The 24,706-nt window shown below is 36.2% G+C and overlaps 2 protein-coding genes across 2 annotated transcripts; one reads left to right on the top strand and one right to left on the bottom strand.

Moving 5' to 3' along the window:
* The first annotated feature begins 2,986 nt into the window (after nucleotides 1-2,986).
* LOC127093398 (sec-independent protein translocase protein TATB, chloroplastic) lies at nucleotides 2,987-6,030 on the top strand. The gene is made up of 6 exons (NM_001426959.1): nucleotides 2,987-3,285; nucleotides 3,383-3,504; nucleotides 5,105-5,164; nucleotides 5,269-5,428; nucleotides 5,504-5,650; nucleotides 5,742-6,030. The coding sequence occupies exons 1-6, from the start codon at nucleotides 3,063-3,065 to the stop codon at nucleotides 5,813-5,815; spliced, it is 786 nt and encodes a 261-aa protein (NP_001413888.1). The 5' UTR covers nucleotides 2,987-3,062; the 3' UTR covers nucleotides 5,816-6,030.
* Nucleotides 6,031-16,598: 10,568 nt separating this feature from the next.
* LOC127098160 (N6-adenosine-methyltransferase non-catalytic subunit MTB) lies at nucleotides 16,599-24,454 on the bottom strand. Its single transcript, XM_051036670.1, has 6 exons — nucleotides 21,867-24,454; nucleotides 21,688-21,771; nucleotides 21,464-21,568; nucleotides 21,228-21,336; nucleotides 17,645-17,796; nucleotides 16,599-17,276 (listed from the first exon to the last, which is right to left on the bottom strand). The coding sequence occupies exons 1-6, from the start codon at nucleotides 24,225-24,227 to the stop codon at nucleotides 16,830-16,832; spliced, it is 3,258 nt and encodes a 1,085-aa protein (XP_050892627.1). The 5' UTR covers nucleotides 24,228-24,454; the 3' UTR covers nucleotides 16,599-16,829.
* Nucleotides 24,455-24,706: the final 252 nt, after the last annotated feature.

The raw sequence follows: 24,706 nt of genomic DNA, 5'->3' as shown, positions 1-24,706 counted from the left end.
CTCTAAGGCTTTCCAAAAGCGCCTTATAAACTGGAAATGTACATGGACATAGAGAGCGCTTTTTTATAAGCGCCCTCTAAGGTTACCCTTAGAGGGCGCTTTCAATAAAGCGTCCTCTATTGGTGTCCCTCCATTTCCTCATTATTTTTTCGCTTCACTTTAGAGTGCGCTTTGTTACAAAAGCGCCCTCTAAAGTGCGCTGTCTATTCCAATAGTATGCTCCTTATTTTTTCTCTTCACTTTAGAGTGCGCTTTTGTAATAAAGCGCCCTCTAAGGGGCGCTGTCTATTCCAGTTTTTGGCGTAGTGGTCCTAACAATTATCGATGTAAATTTATCTCTGCTTTTGTATCTATTTTGGTTTTGGAATTGTTTTTGCGTCTGTTCAGAATCCGAAAATACATCTCCGTAAGGTATGTGAAGATGCATATCCGTATTAAATTTAGTCATAAAATTAGAGTGTGGCTTAATAACAAATGAATTGAGTGTGAATGAGGTGCATCTAGAAATGTATTTTTGAATTCTAGAGATGGTTTTAATTTTTCACCATACTGGAAAACCAATACTTAGGGTGTATTAAGCAACCCCCTCAAATTTTGCAAACAGAAAGACGCTTAATAGGACTCAAATTCCAAACATTTGGTAAAGTTCGATTTTTAGTATCATTTTATCAATATTTTTGTCAATATAAATTATGATCACGTCTACGATGAGGCACCAACTATGTGGTTCACCAGTAAGACATAAAACATATACGGTTAGATTTAATCATTGGTTCATATTTATTGAAAAATAAAAAAGAACATTACATATTTTCTCTTACTATCACGTCTCTACCTTTTACAGTTTTATTCTTCTCTATCTTCTCCAAAATTCCAACCAATCAAAAACTGAAGGTGGTTTCTAAATATAAAATTCCAAATCATGGTAGATTTTCTTACCTAAGAACACCTCATCTTAAACGTGACCTTATGGTGAGTTCTAGAATGAGGGATCAATTAAATCCCTCACTTGTGTATCATTCAATTTAAATATTTGATTAAAAAAGAGATGAAAACTAATCAAGAGAACTTGAAACACGGAGAAGGATAATTAAAGTCAGTTAACTGCAATTCAATTTGGTTATCAAATTGTTTGCCTAACAATGTCTCAACTCATTAACTAGATGAAATGATTCACTTATTTAACAACGATTCAGTTTTGTGGTACGGTTCTTTGGATTTTTTAACAGTTCTACCAATCAGAACTCACTTTTAGACCACAACGGGAACACAAGGTCGAAGTGACCCTATTGCAGCGATGAAGAAGAAAGAGTAGACATTGACTTATGACAAGAAAGCCAAATAAAAAATGTAATCTTTAATGGGAGACAGAGTTTCTAAATCCAAGACCAAGCCTGCAAGCACATGTTATCAAAAGCTCATACATCTTTGTTTTGTAGGAGCCAAGAGTATCCATTCTTGATAAAGTAGGTGTCGTTGGTATGGTCGGACCAAACAAGGCCGTCTTATGTGTTTTGGTTGAAGCATATAATTTTGTTGGTGAGCTTCATATTAATGTTTGGAGAGAGGTGCGTGTAAAAAATGAGGGGCGTGATGTGGGTGTCATGATGTGGGTGTCATAGTTGAGTAAAAGTCTTTCACAGTTAGAGAAAGGTCATGCACAAAAAAGAACAAGAGCGGAAAATAGGTCAAAAGATGTCCAATGACTCAATCAGAAGGAAGATGAATCAAATTTTGACCTTCGGTAAAATACATATTTGTAGCTTTAAGATGGAAATCCAAGGGGAGAGAGAGAGAGATTTTCAGTTTTTTGAAGCATGTTTAAACAATTTTATAAAGGTAGATTGTGTTGGCATCTCTAATTGATCGAACTATGAGGCCCCCGGATTCTTTTGGAGACAAAGTTTTGACATCTAACCAAGCTAATGCTAGTATTGTTAGTACCCTTCCAAATGAATATCATTCGGTCGATGTTATCAAAAGTGCTCTAAGTCAATCATGTGTTCTACATGTAGTAAAATGGAATGGAAGTGAGTACAAGTGAAGCAAGAGCTAGTTGTCCAGGCTTGTTCAAAAGTTTGATTTCCAAAAGGGTGCGAGGTTTTGCATTTCTCTATGAAGAAGTTGAAATCAAACCTCTATTGTTGAGGATCGGAAAAACAAGGTACTTATCTAGAGAGGTGGTGTTTTGGATAATTGAGGTAATGGTAAGTTAATTTATTTTTGTTTTGTAGATGTCAGAGGTGAAGAAAACATATAAGGTAATCTTTAGACCTAAAACACACATGAAACTTTCAAAAAGGGTGATAATAATTCTGACTTGGAAGATGATTCGAGGGTGATAAAAATTAAAACAAAAAATTCTCATTTTTTACATTCCAATTAAACTATAACCTCAAATTTAATCTTCAACTAGTTTTTATATAAATTTATTCAAACATCAATTATTTTATATTTAATTTATTTGTTGCCGATATTAATTTTACATGACAAAGTTTTTTTGTCATTGCACATTCAGACATAATTTATTTTAAAAATAAATCAGCATAAATATTCTCTACATGAAAATCGATCCATATTCAATTTAGTTTTGATTAAATTTTGATTAATGTATCATTAATAATATTCTAAACATAATTCGTTATTCAGTGATTTTGTTAATTAAAATAATTAAATAAAAGAAAAAATTGTATTTTTATTAAAATATTTTTTATCAAATATTAAAAATTATTGAAAATTAAAATAAATTATTTATTTTAAAATACTTTTAATTTCAAATAAATTATTTATCGTAAAACGGAAGGAAATCTAATTCATATTGAAATAACAATTGAGTGCTTGAATTTTTTATGATTAGTATCACTTCCTATACAAAAAAAATGGTGATTTAATTTATTCAAAAGGCTTAAACTAAAATTTTAAAAAAAGGAAAAATAAAATTAAAAAAATGGTGGCTATATTTATAGACCCAATTGAAATTCTAGGAGGAATTTTGATTTAGCCATTAGATTAGATTAGAGATAGGATTCTAGGACGAACCAAAATCCAACCATTATTCATAAATGACACCATCTCTGGCAATTGCTTCTTCAACTTCAACCATGTTGTTATGTCCCAAACTAGGAACATGCTCAATGTCTCTGTCCACTTGTACACCAACTTCACATTCAAAAATCCAACATTTCCATCTCTATTCATTGGGTAAACGCCTTTTCACACCTTGGAATGGTTTCAAGCAATTGGGTTTCTCAACTAAACCCAAAAAACCTCTTTTTCATTTTATAGGTATGATGATAACGTTCAATCTCTATTATCTCGTTTGGGTTTTGTTTTTCATGAATTATACTTTATTTTACTTTAATGTTATGTAATCTTTTTGTAGGTAAAAAGGGTCGGTGTAAGGGTAAGGTTGTTTATGCGTCTCTCTTTGGGGTTGGAGCACCTGAAGCTTTGGTAATTGGGGTTGTGGCTTTGTTGGTTTTTGGTCCTAAAGGTCTTGCTGAGGTTAGTTTTATCTTCTTTGGTATCATTCTTCTGTTTGTTTACTACGATTTTGAATGCTTTTTTTTATGCATTTCAGATTAGATTGAGTGAATGAATTTAAGAATTTTTATGACTATCTATCCTGTTAATGCATGGTATTTCGCTTTTTTAACGAATCCTGATTCTAAAAGCTTAATTTGTTTAGTGGTTTGGTAGTATGATTCACGAAGCACAGACACCGGATATGACAATGATACAATTCACATCATTAGTAAGTTTGAAAAAATCAGTAATTGAATGTAATCACATGTGTCTGCATCAGACACGGGACCTTCAACCTGAAGCGTCGGTGCTGCATAGTTTATTACATAGTCAAGGAGCCTGTCATCTATCAGCTTAAGTAACTAGGGGACGTCCAAGGGTGATTTCATGATTTTATCTCAAACACCCTTGGCAACTTGTTTTGTTTGCTTTGCAAGGTGAAGATGGATATAATGTTCATGATGTTTCATAAAATTGACATTAGGAACACTAACAATCATATTGTGTAAAGTGAACTTCCAATTGACAAAACATTTACGCTTTGTGAATGTTTGAAAGAATGTCTTATCAAATGTCATTACCCACTTTCAATGAACACAGACACGGAGAGCTATTATTTTTCTCATAGCTTGTTCTTGCATAAATGTGGCATTCTTATGCTAAAGAAATATTAAATTGCTCTCAGTTATTCAAATTTTACCGCACAGCGGTAAGACTTGTTATGTTGTATGAGACAAAATATTGGACGGTTAAGAATTAACACGTAAATGTGGGGTAGCATTTATATTAGAGTCTTAGGGTAGCATTTATAGTAGAAAAAACGATGGAAAATTGGCTTAGGTGGTTTGGGCGTGTCAAGAGAAGATCTGTAGATTATGTTGTAAGGAGAGTAGATCAGGTGGAGAGGAGTCAAACAACTAAAGATAGAGTAAGACTTAGAAAAAGTATTGTTAAGAGTCCTACATCGGATAATATATGGCCTTAACATGTGTTCATAAGTGGGGGCAGGGTTGAGTTAGGTCCAACCACATTTCTTATTATTTACCAATCTATTGGAAAATTAACATTTCTCTTGTTTGGATTGGAATTCTACAGCTTCAGCTTTCTCTTCTTTACTGCTAAGCAACAGATAAATCCACATACATGCTCTATCTTAATTTTATCCCATTTTAAACATCACCGGGATAAATTGGCCGGTATAGATAAAACTTGGTCTAAATCTATGTTGAGAATAGTGATACCATGTGAATTATGATGCAGATAGCCAAAAAAAAATTGTTCTTCTGTTTATAAATGCCGTTCATCAAAGTGAATGTGAATACTCATACACGAGCGGTTCCTTTGCTTGTTGAATAAAATGTCAATGCTACATATTAGTTGAAAGAAGTTAGCATAAGTAGATTGTTGAGAAATGTAGAATAATACTATTCCAAATGATGAGTTTTTCCAAGTTCTGAGATTCCTTCATTCTGAGCCTTATTGGATACATTATTTACAATTTTCTCTAAAATCTTTGTTGTTATTGGGGATGGTGGTAATCTGTTTCTTATCCGCGTGATCTGCTACCTGTTGAATGCAGGTTGCTCGAAATCTGGGAAAAACATTGCGTGAATTTCAACCCACCATTAGAGAAATCCAGGTTGGTGCAAAATACTATATAGTCAAGAGTTATATTAAACTTGTTACTCCTATGCCACTAGATAGATGCATTGATGTCAGTGCTTGCCATTTTTGTTCCTTTAGGATGTTTCAAGGGAATTTAAGAGTACGCTCGAACGGGAGATTGGTATTGATGACATTACAAACCCATTACAAAGCACATACTCTTCCAATGTACGCAACACCACGCCAACTCCATCAGCCACTGAAATTACCAATAATTCTCAGACTGCTGTTGACCCTAGTGAGTTATCTAGTACGGAATTCGACTTTTACACATAAGAAACACACGAATATGATTATATTTCTGAAAAAACAGATGGGAAGGTAGATGAAAGTAAAGCATACAGTTCTGAGGAGTATCTTAAGATTACAGAGGAGCAACTAAAGGCAGTTGCTGCACAACAGCAGGAGCAAACTTCCTCTCCTAAAGAAGATGAAATCGAACAGCAAATCCAGCCTCCTGGTTAGTCTTTTTTTTACAACTTTTTTTCTTTCTTTCCATCTTTTCATGCTAGTTTGTTTATCTTCACCTTTAAACATGATTTGGTATGCAGCTAATGAAACTGCTGCAACTGTGCCACCACCACAGAAGCCAGAAAGTGAATCGTCGTTACCTTCGGATTTATAGGTGGAATCAATTTTGTTTTGTTGCCTCATAGTCACTTAAATTGTGTAAAATGTAAAGAAAATTATTAACATGTAGTGTGCTTATGAATTTATTGTAGTTTAATCACTTGTTTAAAGTTGAGATCCTCTCTATTCTTAACTGATAATGAAAATAAAACTGGATCTATGGGGCTTACAAGACTCAAGGGTTATATGAGCCTCCAAATCAAAAAATAATAATGACTAGTATACTCATCTGCAGTCGCAACTTGCAACATAATGGTTACAAGAACAAATGCGAAAGAATAGAATACAAAATATTATTGTCATTCAAACTTTTAGAAAATTCTTACGATCAGGTTTGAGTGTAAATCAATGTTTGAATGTGTTTTAGAAAATTGAAACTTTTGTATTTGGTAACATTCCACTACTGATGCCACTGGGGTGATGGAAATCTTAAAACACCGTGTAATTATGGAGTGTTGGATACTTTATTTTCTCGTTAAGCTTCTATTAAAGAAATCAAAATCAACTTATATTAAAGTGACTGTAGATATAAAAAAAATGTTTTTTTTTTTATAATTATAAATGTGTTTTTTAAAATATTATAAATTTTTTTATATTCGATTTTTATAGATTAAAAGACTATTTTTGAGACTTTTTTACTAAAACAATCCAGTTTTTCAATTTTTTTTTCAAAATAATCATGATTTCAAAAAAAATCTCAAACTACCTCACTTTTAGGAGGAGGCGTCATTTCCATTGACGTCTCCTCTTAAAATTAGAGAGGAGGCGTCAATTGGATTGGTTAGGGCACATGATCCAGCCAATTCAATTGGCGTCCATGTGTATGGGTTAGGGGAGACACCAATTGGATTGATATATCAGTTTATTTTGTAAAAAAAAAATCAAAAATAGTCTATGTGATCCATAATTTTGAAATCTGACCAATTCATATTAATATAAATTCTCGTTTACACAAAAAAGACTAATGTTGATGACCAGGATCACCTGACCGACATTCGGTACCACATCCCCTAGCTACCCGAACCCGTGACCCTAACCCACGTTGATGATTCATCACTGGTGTTTGAGCATCTGAGGGCCCAGGAACATCACTACCAACTGCAGGAGATTGCCTGTTGAGATAGTCAGATAAATCAGCGTAGTCTTGAGTATGCAACGAAGGTGTACCGCCATAGCTGAGTTCATGACCCATGCTAGAGTAGTTGGGTTGTGTTTGACTTGTTGGTGGGAGACCGGGACGATTGAATGAAGACATTGTTGTGAATGATGCGTCGAGGAAAGGTTGGAAAGATTGTTTTGGTGTTTGGTAGAGATAAGGTTGTTGAAGGTTTCAGTTTTGTGAGGTTTGGGCTTCTTGGCTATGGTAGGAAGAGGCACGATTGGTGTTAAATGATCGTTGAGTGTTCTGGCTAAGGCGACTTTGGTAGGGTGATGTGTTGGGTGCGAAGCGGTGTTGGGTCTCTGGTTGATGATCTATTTGTTGGTGGTGGTACGGGGTATGCTCTTGGTATTGTGGTTGGGTGTATGACATGTTAGGATTGTATGTTTGTGTATTTGTGAAACGGAAAGTTTGACGGATATGGGGTTGTGTGTGGCCGGTCTAACAATGTTGTTGGGGGTTAGATGTTGAGGCGTCTAGTGTGTAAGTTTGTTGGCGTGGGTCGAATAGGTACATATCATCATTGATGAACTCAAAACCAACTGATCTGTACCAAGCCATATAAGACGACTTGGTTTTTCTTCATTTTGCATCACCGCGTCAGTTAAGACATGGTCATGGCGGTGCTTCCATTTGCGACACTCGGATCTAACGAAACTTTGTCATGGGTTGAATTTCCATTGGTCGTTAACTTTGCATAAACGCCATTCTCCTAGGTTTGCTGGGGGATCTGGGATGTGTTGAAGCATACCGATATCTCCACAGTTGTGAATCTTATGATCGGTGTGCATGTAGTCCATACGGTTGCGTCTTCTTTGTTGATTTCATGGTCATGATCCAAATTTAGGTATGGACGCCAAATGAACTGAAATATGAATGTATGTTAGATTATAAACTTGGTAGAAGAAATTAACAAATTATTACGAAATAATTAGGTTATTATCCATACATCTTCCGGTCGAAGGTGATCCAAGAGATTGCGATATTGGGTAATATAATGTCTAGGACATCTGTTATAACTCCTACCACGTGCCGACCATCTGCACCATAAAGGTAAAAATATTAGTTAGAGATAATAATCGTTAAAGTAAGTAAATATATAACATTTTAAACAACTTACTTTCGTGCATACGGGAATGTGAAAGGGTTGTTGTTGACGGGCGCTAGGGACGGTAGTCTTGACCAACCACATGCTTGGAGCAAAACAGCACATCTAGAAAAGGTAGATGTGTCTTTGTGTGAATTTTTACACAAAGAGCTATAAAGATAGGTCAGATAAGCGGATCTTCAACTGTAACTTCCTATTCTATCTACATGTCTTAGTAAAGGTAAATACATAACATGCATACTAGAACCAATGCCTTTGGGAAATAAAAAAGAACCAATTAAAAGCATAATGTAACACCTAGTTTTTATTATTCGAGCCTTTTCGATAGAATGCTCATTTAAATGTGAACTGTTATAGTATGACTTAAGGCGTGAAAGGAGTATACCTTGACCTCTTGAGTTATCATCTAACAAATCAGTATCCAAGAGGTCCATGCAAATTGAATTTGCATAGTTAGTTTTACCATTTACAACTTTACCTTCAATAGGCAGTCTCAATAACATGTAGACGTCTTCTAACGTCACAGTACACTCACCGGTTGGAAACCAAAATGTGTGTGTCTCGGGACGCCATTCATCTGCATTAAGAAATTAATTTTCATCTGCACCAGAAATATTACAATGTCATCTTCACCGAAATATAGTGTCAATGTTCATTGTAATGGTGAGACATATGAGTCTGAATTATACGGCTCTTGTTTTCGAAACACCGATATCATTCGACTAACGATCAAGAGAAAAGCAAATTTCTTTCATTTGAAAAAACGAATGCAATCTTGCATAGGATCTGGTATTGTGCCAATGATCACGTATCAAAATCCAATTTTTTTTAGAACTGTCAATGCAAGTTTTTCCCGCTAAAGGTATGGGATGATGAAGATGTTGAATACATGTTTGTTAGTCACGAACGTTCTGGTTGCAATTGTATTGAGTTGTATATTACTCTTCAACCAAGTATACCATCTTAGCAATCTCAAATAACTAATCAGGATGAATCTGATGAATTTGATTCACAATACTCAGATGACGTCGACCCAGAAGTAGAAGCAGAAGTCAATGTCGTTGATGATGAAGAAGAAGAGACAAAGATACAGGTCGATCATATGTTGAACAACGACATTGAAGATGATGATTAACCAGCGCCATTACCTCCAAGTCATGTCTACAGTCCGCCTCAACACATGACAAACATGGATCTGCATGACGATGAAACATCAAACAATGTTTTTTATAACCCGTATCCACGATCAGAAGGCGAGTTAAAGGTGGGAAACATGTTCCGCACTAAAGAAGAATGTGTGCGAGCTATCAAAACATTTCACATGAATAACTCTGTTGATTTCACAGTGAAACACATTGAATCGAGAAGGTATGTCATCGAATGTCGTAACATCCTTTGTAAGTTTCGGTTGGCTGCATCTCACAAAGTGAAAAGCAACTCTTGGGAGATAGCGTCAATAGACCTACCTCATAGTTGGATTGTAACTAACGTTGAACAAGATCACCGTAAATTAAGCGCTGCATTGATATGTCAATAAATTTTGCTGCTTGTTAACAAAGATCCTTCAGTGAAGGTGAGTATAATTATATCTCATATCAGAACAAGATATAATTATACTCCATCTTACAAGAAAGCGTGAATTGTGAGAACAAAGGTAGTTGAATAGGTATTCGACAACTGGGAGGATTCATACAAATAATTGCCATAATTTTTATGGGCACTAAAAACATACATGCCAGGAACTGTTGCAATTATGGAGACATTGCCAGCAATGATGCCAGACGGAACATGTGTTGCTGGAAATAGAACCTTTCACCGTCTCTTTTGGGCGTTTGACCCATGCATCAAAGGCTTTGCATTCTTCAAACGTATTATTCAACTTGATGGAACATGGTTATACGGAAAATACAAGGGTACTTTGCTTATGGCGGTTGCACAAGACGGCAACAACAATGTCTTTCCCATTGCCTTTGCTCTGGTTGAAGGTGAAACTGCTGGTGGTTGGGTTTCTTTCTTCGATATCTTAGAACATAAGTGACTCCACAAGCTAATCTATGTTTGATTTCTGATATACATGCTGCCATTGAGAGTGCTTATAATAACCATGACAATGGATGACATGATCCTCCTTCTACCCATGTCTATTGCATTAGACATATCACACAAAACTTCATGCGTGCAATAAAAGATAAGAACCTTCGCAAGAAAGTGGTGAATGTTGGGTATGCTCTAACTCAACCGTCATTTAAATATTATCGTGATGAAATTAGACTGTCTAATGAAGATGCAGGAAGATGGCTGAATAACATACCAGTAAAGCAATGGACATGGGCATTTGACGGAGGCTGTCGATGGGGCCACATGACAACAAACCTTGTGGAATGCATGAAAGACGTATTCAAAGGCATTAGAAATTTACCAATAACCGCATTGGTCAGATCAACCTATTATAGGTTGGCTTCTACCTTCGCAACCAGAGGTAAAAGATGGAGTGCAGTGTTAATGTCTGGGCAAATATTCAGTGAGTGTTGCATGAAAGTGATGAAAGAGGAGAGCATCAAAGTTAGCACACACGCGGTAACAATCTTTGACCGTCATAGGAAAAATTTCAGCGTGTAGGAAACAATGGACCACAGTGAGGGGAAACCAAATTTAGCCCATGCTGTCAAACTAAACAGAAGTTAGTGAGACTGTGGAAAATTCTAGGCCTTTCGCATTCCTTGCTCCCATGTCATTGCAGCATGCGCACATACTCGCTAGGACGCTTACAATCATCTATCTGATGTTTACAAGACCATCACCGTCATGAATGTCTATAACAAAAGCTTCTCGGTGCTACCAATTGAGGAATACTGGCCTCCATATGAAGGTGACATAGTTTGGCACAATGACGAGATGCGTAGAAAGAAAAAAGGATGACCAAACAACACACGTATCAGGACATAAATGGATATGATAGATAAAATGATAAGACTATGTAGTATCTGCCGTTAACCAGGACACAATAAGAACAACTGTCCCAATCAAGGAGCATCATTTGAGTCATAATCTTTTTGTAACATTGGATTTTTGTAACCATCAATTTTTATATATCATTAAGTTTTTGTTACAACGAGGTTGACAGCAAACATCTCTACAACATAAGCAAACTGAAAACACAATATTTCTAACTGATTACAACAATCAAAGTGATGTCATCTCGTCCAAACATCATTTCCCTAGCATCCTTATCAGTTTTCATTCGCACCCAACCAAAGATACTGTCGAGTCTCTCAATACTTTTAATTTTTTCCCTTCTGGTATTTTCCCATCTAACCAACAAATCAACTCCCTCTTCAGTTGATCGAAAGTAATGATATTCCAGAAGAGCATCAACATCTGTGGTTTTTCTCTCGAGTAAATCATCTTTACATAGCGGCGACGAACACCAAACATGTTTGCAAAATGATGAAATGAGATGTGGAAAAATGATTCACACATCACCTCTATTTATAACAAAAAAATACACTTTACACTGAGGCGTCAGACCAATTGACGCCTCCTCTCAAAACTAACACATGAGCGCCAATTGAATTGGCTGCACCATGTACACTAGTCAATCCAATTGACGCCTCCTCTCTAATTTTAAGAGGAGGCGCCAATTGGATTGGCGTCTCCTCCTAAAAGTGGGGTAATTTAGAATTTTTTTGAAATCAAGATTATTTTTGGATTGTTTTTGAAAATTAGGGGTATTTGGATAAAAAATTCTAATTTTGAAATCTTATAATATAAATATACATTATTGAAGATTAAAAAATAGTCAAAATTGTAATTTTTTAAAAATATTTTATCTTAAAAATGATTTTTAATAAAAAATTATTGAAATAACTTAAAAATTAGTAATTTTTTGAAATTTTAATGATAAAATATTTAAAATAATATTTTAAAAATAATTATTTAGATTAAAATTTTAGAGAAAATGGGTGATGCACTTACCGTGTAAATTTATTTTACACTATCAACCAATGACGACCATGCATCCCGCCAAATCAGACTGAAAATTTTAAAATACTTGTATGACATGACAAAATGTTATATTCTTATTGGATGACAGTGTAAAAAAAATTTACATTGCCAGTGTATCACCATTAAACCCAAAATTTTAATTAGGCTTTTTCCAAAAATTATGTTAGAAAATTAAAACAAAGGGCCCTTAATTTTGGTATATACAATTTTTTTTGTAGATGTATTATGAACCTTCTTAATCTTGGTATATATGATATTTTTATTGATGTATTATGAACCATGCAGAATTAATCTTTGTATATATGATATTTTTATTGATGTATTATGAACCATGCAGAATTAATCTTTGTATATATGATATTTTTATTGATGTATTATGAACCATACTTCGGACTTCAGAAAATATTATGGCGCCTATTATGAACTATTAGATTTGGCACTAACCCTTTTTCTTCTTTTTTTTTTAAATGATTTTTATAAATTTATTTTTTTATAAATTAAAAGATTGATTTTGAGAATTTTTTACTTAAATACCCCATTTTTTCAAAATATCTCCCAAAATAATCCACTTTTCAAATTATTTCTCAAACTACCTCAGTTAAAAGAAAAACCTTAAGGCGTAGGTGTCATATCAATTGACGCATACCCTTAATTTTAAAAAGGAGACGTCAATTGAATTGGCTACAACACATGGTGTTGTCAATCCAATTGGCACCCATGTGTATAAAATGAGAGGAGGCGTCAATTGGTATGTCGTCTTCGTGTATTTTGTATTTTTTTTGTATAAATAGATGTGTTGAGTGATTCATTTTTCCACATCTCTTTTCATTATATTGCAAACATGTTTCGTCTTCGTCACCGCTATAGGAAAATGACTTATTCGAGAGACAAGCCTCCGATGGAGAGGATGTTTTGGAACATTTGTCGTTTCGAACAACTAAAGAGGGTGTTGGTTCGTTGGTTAGACAGAAACATACCTGAATGCTAGGGAAGTGATTTTTGAACCAGATGACATCGGTTTGATTGTTGTAATCAATTAGGAATGTTGTTTTTAAATGTTGTGGTTAAGTATTTTCATCTGTTTTGATATTTTAAATGTTGTGGTTAAGTATGCATGTATCTCATTATAAATAGTCATGCAACTCAACACTTCTTCATCAACAACAATCACTTCTACATATGCAACAAATACTCTTTCATCTGCAACAAACATTTTTTCATCTGCAACACTACGACAAAATGTTTTTACTCACTATGGATGAATCACATAGAGGCATAGTTGCAAACATAAGAACTTATGTAAGCGTTAACTTATTGTCATATTTTTCTAACACATTTTTTTTTATAACATAACTTATTTTGTTGTTTATTTTTTAGGATGTTTCTAGGTTTCGAACTCGTGTCCACGAATTTGTTCCATGGACGTGTTGACTCAATCTTATGTCGAACTCGTTGGTTTTGGATATGTAAGCAAAATCATGTCTTGGTCGGTTGATACTAAATTTATTCTAGCTTTATGTGAAAGATGTCGTCCGAAGACACACACATTCTGGTTTTCAACTGGTGATGTACCGTGACATTAAAAAATACCTACATGTTATTAGGACTACCTATCGAGGGTAAGGCGGTAAATGGTAAAACCAACTATGCGAATTCAATTTGCATGGACCTCTTGGATGTTAACTTGTTATATGATAACTCGAGAGGTAAATGTATACTCCTTTCACGCCTTAAGGCATATTACAACAACTTACAGTTAGATGAAAATTCTACCGAAGACGCTCGAATAATAAAAACTAGGTATTATATTATGCTTTTAATTGGTTTATTTTTATTTTCCGAAGGTAGTGGTTCTAGTATGCATGTTATGTATTTACCTTTACTAAGACATATAGATAGAATAAGAAGTTACAGTTGGGGGTCCGTTTGTTTGGCTTATCTTTATAGCTCTTTGTGTAAAATTGCACACAAAAACACATATATATTTTCTGGATGTGTTGTTTTGCTCCAAGCATGGGGTTGGTCCAGACTACCGTCCCTAGCGTCCGTCAATTACAACCCGTTCACATTTCCGTAAGCACAAAAGTAAGTTCTTAACAATGGACTATATTTACTTACTTTACCGATTATTATCTCTAAATAATATATTTACTTTTATGGTACAGATGGTCGACACATGGTATGAGTTAAAACATATGTCATAAACATTGTATTACCAGTATCACAATCTCTTGGATCACCTTCGACCAACAGATGTATTGCCATTAACCTAATTAATTCGTAATAATTTGTTTTTTAATATCACCCATTTATAATCTAATATATTTTCACATTTCAATTCATTTGGTGTCCATATCTAAACTTGGATCATGACCATGAAACTAACGAACAAGACCCGACCGTTTGGACTTCATGCACACTGATCATAAGATTCACCACTGTGGAGATGCACCATAGTGATCGTGTTAAATTGTAGTTCGGTATGCTTCAACACATCCCAGATCCCCCGACAAACCTCGGAGAATGACATATACGAAAAATTAACGATCAATGAAACTTTAACCCTTGACAAAGCTTCGCTAGATCTGAGTGTCAAAAATGGAAGCACCGACAAGACCATGTCTTAACGGACGTTGTGATGCCAACCGAAGAAAAACCAACTCGTAATTATATGACTTGGTACAGGTCAGTTGGATTTGAGTTCCTCACCGAAGACATGTACCTATACGACCCATGCCAGGTAACTTACACACAAGAAGGTTCAACATCTAACCCCCAACAACATTGTCAGGCAGGTTACTCACAACTCCATATCCATCAAAATTTCCACAAACACACAAATGTACGACCCTAACATGCCACACACCCAACCACAATATCAAGAGCATACCCGTACCACCACCAACAAGTAGATCATCATCAAGACAACCAACATCCCTATGCACCCAACACATCACCCTACCCATAGCCGCCTTAGCCAAAACACTCGGCCATAATTTAACATCAATTGTCCCTCCTCCTACTATAGTCAAGAAGTTCAAACATCACAAAACTAAAGCCTACAACAATCATATGGCTACCAAACACCACAACAATCATTTCAATCTTTCCTCGATGCATCATTCACACCGATGTCGCCCTTCAATCGTCCTGGTCGCCCTCAAATAACTCAAACACATCCCAACTACTCTGACATGGGTCACGAAATCAGCTAGGATGGTAGCGCTTCATTGCATACACAAGACTACGCAGATTTGTCTGAATATCTTAGGCAATCACCTACTGATGGTGGTGATGTTCATGGGCCCTCAAATACTCAAACACCTGGGGTGAATCATCAATGTGGATTAGGATCACGCGTTCGGGCAGCTAGGGGATATGGTACCGGAGGTCGGTTAAGTCATCCTGGTCAACGACATTATTCTTTTTGGTTATCGTATGTAAACACATTAATATTAATATCAATTAGTCCGCTTTCGACTTTTATCTAAAATGTACATTTTTTTTAAAATTACACAACACACATAGGTGTCAAACCAATTGGCGCCTTCTTTAAAACCTAACACACAGGCGTCAATTGGATTGGCAGCACTAGGTGCATAAGTCAATCCAATTGGCGTCACCTCTTTAACTTAGAGAGCAGACGCCAATTCATCTAACAACACCTCTTCAAAGTGGGATAGTTTGAAAAATAATTTGAAAAGTGGATTATTTTAAGATTTTTTTTGAAAATGTGAAATATTTAAGTCAAAAATTCTAATTTTGACATCATATAATATAAATATATATTATTAAAAATCAAAATATAATAAAAATCTTAATTTCTTTTAAAAATATATCTTAAAAATAATTTTTATGAAAAAATATTTATAATAATTTTTAATTTAAGAAAATTTTTAATATAAGAAATATTATAACAAAAAAATAAAAAATTTAAATAACATTTTTAAAAATTATTTATAATTTTTTTTCAACAAAAATATATAACACCAAATTATTTTTAAAAAAAACTGAAATGAAGCTTTTTTCCGATTTTAAATAAAATCACAGAATAAAAATATGATCACTGTGTCTCAAAGAACTATATTTTAACACATTTCACACAAAAATATGAAGTAGTATATTTAATAAAAATATAGATTTAATTGAAATAGAGTGACAGTATAAAAGGATTTTATACCGTCAATTAATCATAGACGCTAGATATTGAAACAAACTTAACTTTTATTTTAAAAATTTATAAAGTAATACAAATAGACGATAGTGATGAATCGATAGTGTAAAACTTTTTCCCTAACGGTGCATATAGTAATTAATTTCTAAAAACATTCCATATCCAATCAATCAAAATCTAAATATGCATACACAGTCGGTTATAGTTTCAATTTTCGTGTCCAAAATAATACAGTTGTTTGACCTAAACAATGTTTATTTTTGTTTAATCAATTTAGGGGTTTGGTGTACAGATTAGCCTTAACCACTAGCCTTCCATTATTGACCAACATGGAAGCATGTGAATTAAACTTATATTGCTTTAGAACATTTGACAAAATAATACATAAAATGTAACCAATTTTACAGTAATCCAAACGCTTTCTTTTATTCCCCTAACGAAGCATAATGGCGAGCGCTACCAAAAGAATGAACCGACATTTTTGCAAATAATTTTCTTCCCATTTATATTAGCAGGGAAAAAAAAATAATACATAACATAATAACCTTATCCTCAATGTTATGCTACAACATATTCATTTGTCTGAATGATTCAAAATCTAGATAGCCTGGTGGTGGTGGTCCATTAAACCCTCCATACATATCAAATACTTTATCATCTGAAGGCAATCCAGAGCCTTCACGTCCCTTAAAGCTCTCCATAGGTGAAGAAGCCCAAGGAGCGGGTGTAGATGGGTTTGAGCTAGAGGCATCTTGATTAACACCAAGCGCAGTTGGATTCTGCGGTGAATTCCCAGGCCTTCTGTTTGATGCGTTACCCGGCGTCAAAGAAATGGACACTGATTGCTGCTGCTGCTGCATTTGTTGCTGGTTCTTCATTGGGGACTTTGGCCTAAGAGCCTCTATATCAGGAGTAGTCACCACCAGATGAGGTGCCTCCGGAGGTGGATTTCTTCCTCCACCACCCTGCCAAACCTTCCCATCTTTGTCACCAAAGTTCTTGACATATGCCTAAATTATCCAAATCCAATCAATGTGATTAATCAAGCCACACAATACAGATGATCAGCATCAATAAACAAAGATACTAATGAGCACTAACTCTGCGGTGCCTATCTAAACAAGATAGAAGAAAATCTTGATGTTGGGGAAAATGAAGATGAAGCAAATTATTTGTACATAAACAAATGAGTAAGACGGGTTTCAAAAACTTCTATACCACACCAAGAAACTTTTGCCAGAGGCTAGAAGCATGTTTGAAGTATGAATGAATTTTAGCTTATATTACGGCGTCTAAAAAATTAAATTAACTAATAAAGGTAGATAGGAATACCCCAGCTCAGATGTCATGTTTGTATATAAGCATTCAAATTTCATACCTCCTTACTAAAATTTGAAGACGACAGTTCTTTACCAAGAGTCAGCCAGCCGGACCGGATATTATGGTCTTCGCCAAATAGTTCAAGCCTTCTCCTTCCAAGGGCAAAATGTTCAACAATCCTATACATATCTTCAGGCTTTTGTGTTGAACCTGCAGTATATGAGCATTGAGCAAGAAATTAAACAGGTGTTCATTTTATTCCTCCATGCAAAAACATTGCAATCATTGAGGCATGTATTAAAAAAAAACAAGCATTTTATGATAAACATCTAGCTGAAGTATATAATTTTCAAACTTATTAAGGTAAGTAAGATGCTTGCACCCTTGCCAAAACAAGGTGGCTCTAGTCTGTCATAAGGATCAAGGAAAACAAGATTTATGAAAAATTGCCTAGGAAAGAACACGGAATCAGAGTTGTTTGAAGTGAGTTATCTCTAATTTCCTAAGAGTTGCATAGGCCAAAGAAAAAGCTTATCCATTGAACCAGGATATCAGCCAACAAGTATAATAGGGATACTAGATACAATGTCCTCTAATGACTAGTTTTATGAATGCATTAGATTAGATTGTGAAATGAGAATATATTTAGTCCAGCATGAATAGAGCAGTGGTATCTATAAGTCCTCATTTCAACCCTATGGTATGTTGGGCCTCCCTATCGTTGAAATATGAGATCATCAGTTCTTGCTCTGAGCTTCTTATAGGTTGAATTATGATGGGTCTGTAGAGAGATGGCTCAAAACCATTGATGGTTTAAGTTTTTTCAAAAATGTTGATAAAATAGTGCCAGATAGGCAGTTGCAGTTTGTGTATGAGGCAGTTATGTTTTTATGTGGCAGTCAATGTTTGTTATTAACAGGTGCTTTCATAGAAGCTACCAGAAATTGTAGATTGTCGTATTATAAATGCAGCGTAAGGAGAAGACTCCTTGTTAGGGGAAAACATGTCTGCTGATGTTGTACTCAGATTTAGTCTGTAAAGCAGATTAAATCAGTACATAACCAGTGTTCTGTTTGTTTAATTATTGAATCTTGGTTCTGGATGACTTCAATGAAGATAGACTCGATAGTAGAACAATTGGAGAGACATGTGGAGGAGATAGATGCTAACATGCGGACATCCAATTCTCACCACAAGGATAAAGTGTGAATAATGGGAGATGCCATACAGTTTAGAGATTTTAGAAAAATGGGAAGAAATCCCTGATAGATTAGGTACCACCAGTCTACTCTTGTTGAAGGAATTGGCTATAAGCAAAGTCAGTTAATAAGGCTTCCCTGCAAAAGGTTCTAATCACGATAGAACTAATCAACTACGTGATCGAGGGATTTTAATATACTTTCATCAAACATGGGTTTGAAATAAGCATAAAATGGCTCTTCAGGAAGTTGGATTGCCCAACTCAGATGGAAGTGATCTTGCTGGGTGGCTAGCTCTTGCTGATTTTTTGACAAGGTTTTTCCTGGGTGGCTCTTCAGAAGATTTGAGATCCAAAATATCAAACCAGAATAGCTTTCAACTTTCATCTGTATGGAAGCAATGATCGTTCATTGGTTTAGGTATCTGAAGAAGGGACACCCAGAGATGAGACGGGAAGACTTAAAGGCAGAATTATTGAAGAGAATTCCCTTCCCACGGGTGGAAAATTCTAAATATTAGTGGCGCAATTAAATGAATAGACAGATGTGTTTGCTTTTGGATTAATGGTTTGAATGATGTGATCAGAGGCATGGTTGTCAAAATCTCTATCTAGATCTTAAAATCTTACGATTTTACGATCTCACTCACCCCAACGATCCAGATCTTAAGTAGAATTGTGTGTTGTAGCCAAATTGTTAAACATTGTGAGACCATTGATTATGTGCGATCTTGGCCATTTCCAGCCACGATCAACTGTTTTCCGGCCACCACCATTATATGCCGAGAATGATGACAAATTACATATGAGCAACATTTACGTCGGCGGCGTCCTTTTTCCCACTAATACACTTGTCTACCAAAATATCATGTAAAAATACTTTGAATATATAGTATAATTTTTCGTTTTAGTAGTATCTTATGATTTTTGTTACGATCTTATGTTTTACGATATTGCTCCCACCCTCTCAATCTTATAAAAATAATTGAGTAGGATCTTCTAATCTTAGTTACAATCTTATGTTTTACGATCTTACTATCCTCTCCCGATCTTATGCAAGATCCCGATTTTGACAACCTTGATCAGAAGGAATGTGTCACAACCCATGGCTCTCAAATTGTACCTGGGGTCATTCGTTTGGCCAGGTTAGTTGAGAACGAATATGGAGAAAGTATGGGGTTCTTTTCAGGGGGAAATTCAAAGAGCCCTGCTTCTGGCACAGTGATGGAGGGGCAGTTTCCGATAAAGCTCAAAAGCCATGTTTTGGGCATGAGTGCACAGGATCTATTCAGTTATTAAGAACCAGAATGAAAAAAGGAACGAAAACGACAAAATAGAGAAAAAATGAAGGAAAATAAATGGGAGAAAACGAAATGAGTAAAAAAGAGGAAAAAGAAAGAAAAGAAATGAAGCTGGGCTGGGGTTTTGGAAAGATGAAGAAAGAAGAGGAAGATGAAACTTGGAACGGCGGTACAGAGAAGGAGGAATGTCGATGGCGATGGCGATGGCATTGGGAGGAAGAGAGAACGGTGGCAATGGAGTTGGAAGGAAGAGAAGAGCAAATGAAAGAGAAAGGAAGAACTAAGTTGAGTTCAAGCTGCACACACACAGAGGGGAGGACGAGTTTTGCAATTAGGGTTCAAAGAAGGAAAATGGTAAAAATACACTCAAAACTGTTTAATTTTTAAGGGTATTTTGTGACATTAAACTGAAAGTGGGTTAAAACCCGCTCCCCTCCCGCGACCTGCGATAAGCCCCAGAACGCCAGTGGCGCTGATCTGCGCCACTATCGCAGCTCCCATAGCGGCCAGCCTCCACGCCACGCCACTCTCCTGGGATAGCGCCGCTTTCACCCGGAATTGATAACTCTGGTTCAGATGATGATCAACAAGGGCTTGTTTAAACATTTCAACCTTGAGAACAAGGTTGCTTCTGTGCTGCTGTCAGTGACAGGCCGAGTTATGATGGGTTTGGAGGTGGTAAAGGTTAATAACTATAACTGTCAAAAAGTTTATAATAATAATAATAATAAAATAAATAAAAAGGCGGGCTTAATCTAATAGTGCCACATAAGCAGACAAAACTATGAGACAATTATGTTTTTATATGTGGACGTTACTGTTTGGTATTAATACTGTGTGTGTGTGTTGTAGGAGCTATCTCAGACTACAAATTGTTCTATATAGTTTAGAGGGAGTGTGCTATTGATCCCGCACTCAGATTTGGTCTATAAACCAGATCAAAACAGTGTAATATATAACAAGTATTCGCTGTTTAATTCTTGAATTTAATATATTCTGATCTTACAATATATCTATTATGTTGCTTTGCAGCTTCTATTAATTTTGGAATAGCACCTATTGAGAAAAAGATGATAGAATATTGCCTAACATAGTTTAGTCATGCAAGGTATCAATTTTATAGGCACTGCTGATAAACTAACCATAAGGAGGTTCTTCGGCAATAATTACATCCGTGTCAATGTTGGCATGAATAATATGCCCATCAGTACTTCGACGAACTGTTCCTTTTATGCCCATCAAGCAGTGTTCCTTCACCACAACAAAATCAAAAGTTTAGGAAATACTACTACATTTGACGTCAAAACAAATATCTCAAGTGATGAAATAAAGCTGCGACCTGCGGGTGTACAACTACAAAAAATAAATTTAAATTAACCTTTGAATGTTGAAATAAAGTATGTGAATCATGCCGCAGCCCTGGAGTTGCAGTACTTTTATTTGTCTTCACCCAACATATATCTTCACACCTACGAAATCCCCACTGTAGAAACCCAGTCCCAGCCCCAGTTAAGAAAAACAAAGTATATAGAGATGAAGCAGTAGAAACAATAAATAGGATATATGAATCATAACCATAAACAATTGCAGCAGATAGTGTACCTTCTTTAGACATTGACGGCCTTGTTCAAGGCCTACACCGTCACCCACCCAAAGGAAGATGAAAGAAGGAGTATCTGCTATAGCCTTAAGAATTAACAGAACAAATAAGATATCTAATCTAATTGAAAATATAATAAGACTAAGAAAATAAAATGCTGTGAAAATATAATAATGCTTACCTCAATCTTGAGATTCATTATTTCTTCAAATGTCCAGCACTCCGTGTGTTCAGCAACACCAGGGGCTCGATGAGCATACTCCTCCCATGGGGGATCTACAAGAATGACATCAAACTTGGTCCCAAAGAACTCTGGAGCCAGTTCAAAATCTTTCAGATTACACTTGTAATACATGGGAGTGGATGCAGATTTTTCCACAATCTCATCCTTTTTCTGTATAAGCTCCCTAAGCTTAGGATAGTCCTCTACAACATTTGTCAGCTCAAGCTCCCTGATGAAATTCTGAGGCCGCATACCAGTGTCAACAAAGTTTTGAGAATAATCATTCTGCTCACCTCTGGAAGGAGCTTTACCCATAGTTCCACTACTTTTAGGTGGAGCCCATCCCCCTTGAGTTTTATCAGGTGGTGCTCCTCTCCCCATTGGTCCTGTATGATTGAAACCAGGACTGGAAATGCTTGGGGGAATCCCCCTTCCATGGCCTGATTGGTTATAATACATTGCAGAATTCGGCGGGTTCCCCATATTAGCAGTATTAAATCTTGGACCTTGAGGCACAGGAGACACAGCGGGTGGAACACCCATTATATTCATGTCAACACCTCGGGGTCCAGGCCAAACAGCCGGGTTAAATGGTGACATGAAGACTCCAGGGGACATTGGAGGACCTGGTGACATACCATGGGTAAGAGTCTGCATTGGTCCGGGCGGAGGCATGCCAAGAGGTCCATAGGGTGATCCCATCATTGGCAATGGCATTCCAACCTGCTGGTTGTCCCTCCCGGGAGGCCTAATCCTTCCTCCTCTACCAACCCTGTTCCCTTTTATTCCTTGTGGACCACCTCGGTTAAATGATCCAGAATCCGGATTTCCATATTGAGACTGCGAGCCACCGGTACTGCGATTAGTTGCAACACTTTTCTGACCTCTTCCTCTTCCCCCATACAAATCATAGTCATCATCGGCATATCTCTCCTTCTGATCTTCACCAGGTGTCCCAGAACCAGATAAATCACTCTTTCTTGCTCTTTCGTCCGGATGATGTGACCGTTCTTCGTGATTACCTCCAGATTTAGAATTGTATTGTTGATTAGCTTCAGTTCTCTTGCTAAGGTTGGATACAGAGTCTGTTTTTCCATAGTCAACAAACTTCGGCTGGATCTCTATCACATCATAATTCTCATTTGAAATTCCATACTTCGTTGTTGTTTTCACAGCTTCCCCCCTGAGTACATCTTTTCTACCACCTAACCGGCCGTGAGGCCTTTCGTTGTCCATCCTATCATAACCGTGTCTGGGCAACTCCCATTCTCTGCCGTGATCAAAAGCACCATCCTCATTCTTGGAATCTCTGTCAGTATTACCCTGCTGCCTCCTTTTCCAATTATCTTTAGAACTTTCCCTATCTTTCCTCCTATCACTCCAAGTTTCATCTTTTCCTTTGGACCTATCATCTTTATAACTATCACTCTCAAGTTCCTTCCTTTTAAAACTACCACTTTTCTCATAATCCATCTCCGAACCCTCTGAATCTTGATGGCGTTTTCCACTCTTCTCAGGCGTCCTAGATCTAGTTGAGCTCCCAGTTTCTTTAACAGTTTTATCCCTAACCCGCGCATTGCCTTCTTCATCTGCATTTCCCGACTTGTCCCCAGTTTCAGCCACATCAAAACCAGTCGGTGTCCTATGACGCCTAGGCTTTTCAACCCTTTCATCAGGCGTTTCCAACTTCCCTTTACTCTTACTTCTCTCAGAATCACTTCTTCTATCATCTTTTCCCCCAGATTTAACAACCTTGCTATCACTACCAGAAACTTTACTCTCCCCATGTTCATTTCTAGCAGATCCACTCCTCTCCCTAGACTCACTCCGCTTACCATCAGAAACCTTAGAACTCTTCAAATCACTTTTCTCAGAAACACTATCCTGTACTTTCTTAACACTAACAGTATCAACTTCATCCCACTTCCTTCTAGAACTCTTCTGTTCAGAAGACCCACGGCTCTTCTCTCTCAACTCTCTCGACTCTCGTCCGCTTTCGCTCTTTTCCGATAACCTAAAATCCTCCTTCACTCTATGAACATTCCTTCCCTTCTCCCCACCATCCAACTCACCATCCTCATAAAAACTACTCAACTTCTCCAATGTATTCTCCTCTAGTCTCTTCTTCGCCGCCTTCGACCGCGACTCGTAATCATCCCCATCCCCCTTCATAGAACGCTTCCTTCTCCCGCTTCCGTCGGAACCTTCACCGTCGACCTCACCTTCGGCCTCATCGCCGTTCACATGCTTCCTTGACCTCTGCTTCCTCTTATCGGTAAACTCCCAATCCTCTTCATCCCTCTTATCGACCGAATCCATATCGAAAAATTAAACCTAAATGTGTTTGTTTATGACGCAAACGAATTCACGGAAACTACTCACTCAGTAGATTTGCTATATCTATAATTTGTGAATAAAAATGAATAGCAATTATGAAAACGATTTTTGTGAGTGAAATTGAGATGGAGGCTTACCGGGAAAGAGAATGGACTTGTTCTCACTGTCGCAGGCGGAGAGGGAAGGAAGAAGAGAAAGGTTTTTCACAATCTCAAAATTACAAATATAATGGGCTTGTAACCGTATTCTATATTTTGGGCCGGGTCTTCCGGTTTATCTTTTAGAATTTTTTATCTTATACCCCTTATTTATCTCTATATTTTTATATTTTATAAAAAATATCAATTTTATTTTTATATATTTTAAATTAATTTATTTATTTTATTTTTTAAATATTTTTTAATTTTATTTTCTATTCCGATTTTTTTTGCAAAAGAGTTTAGATAATTATTTTTTTAATA

This window comes from Lathyrus oleraceus, chromosome 6 (assembly GCF_024323335.1).
Source record: "Lathyrus oleraceus cultivar Zhongwan6 chromosome 6, CAAS_Psat_ZW6_1.0, whole genome shotgun sequence".
Classification (NCBI taxonomy): Eukaryota; Viridiplantae; Streptophyta; class Magnoliopsida; order Fabales; family Fabaceae; genus Lathyrus; species Lathyrus oleraceus.
Note: the sequence above shows the minus strand (reverse complement) of the source record. Positions and strands in the feature narration are given on the sequence as shown.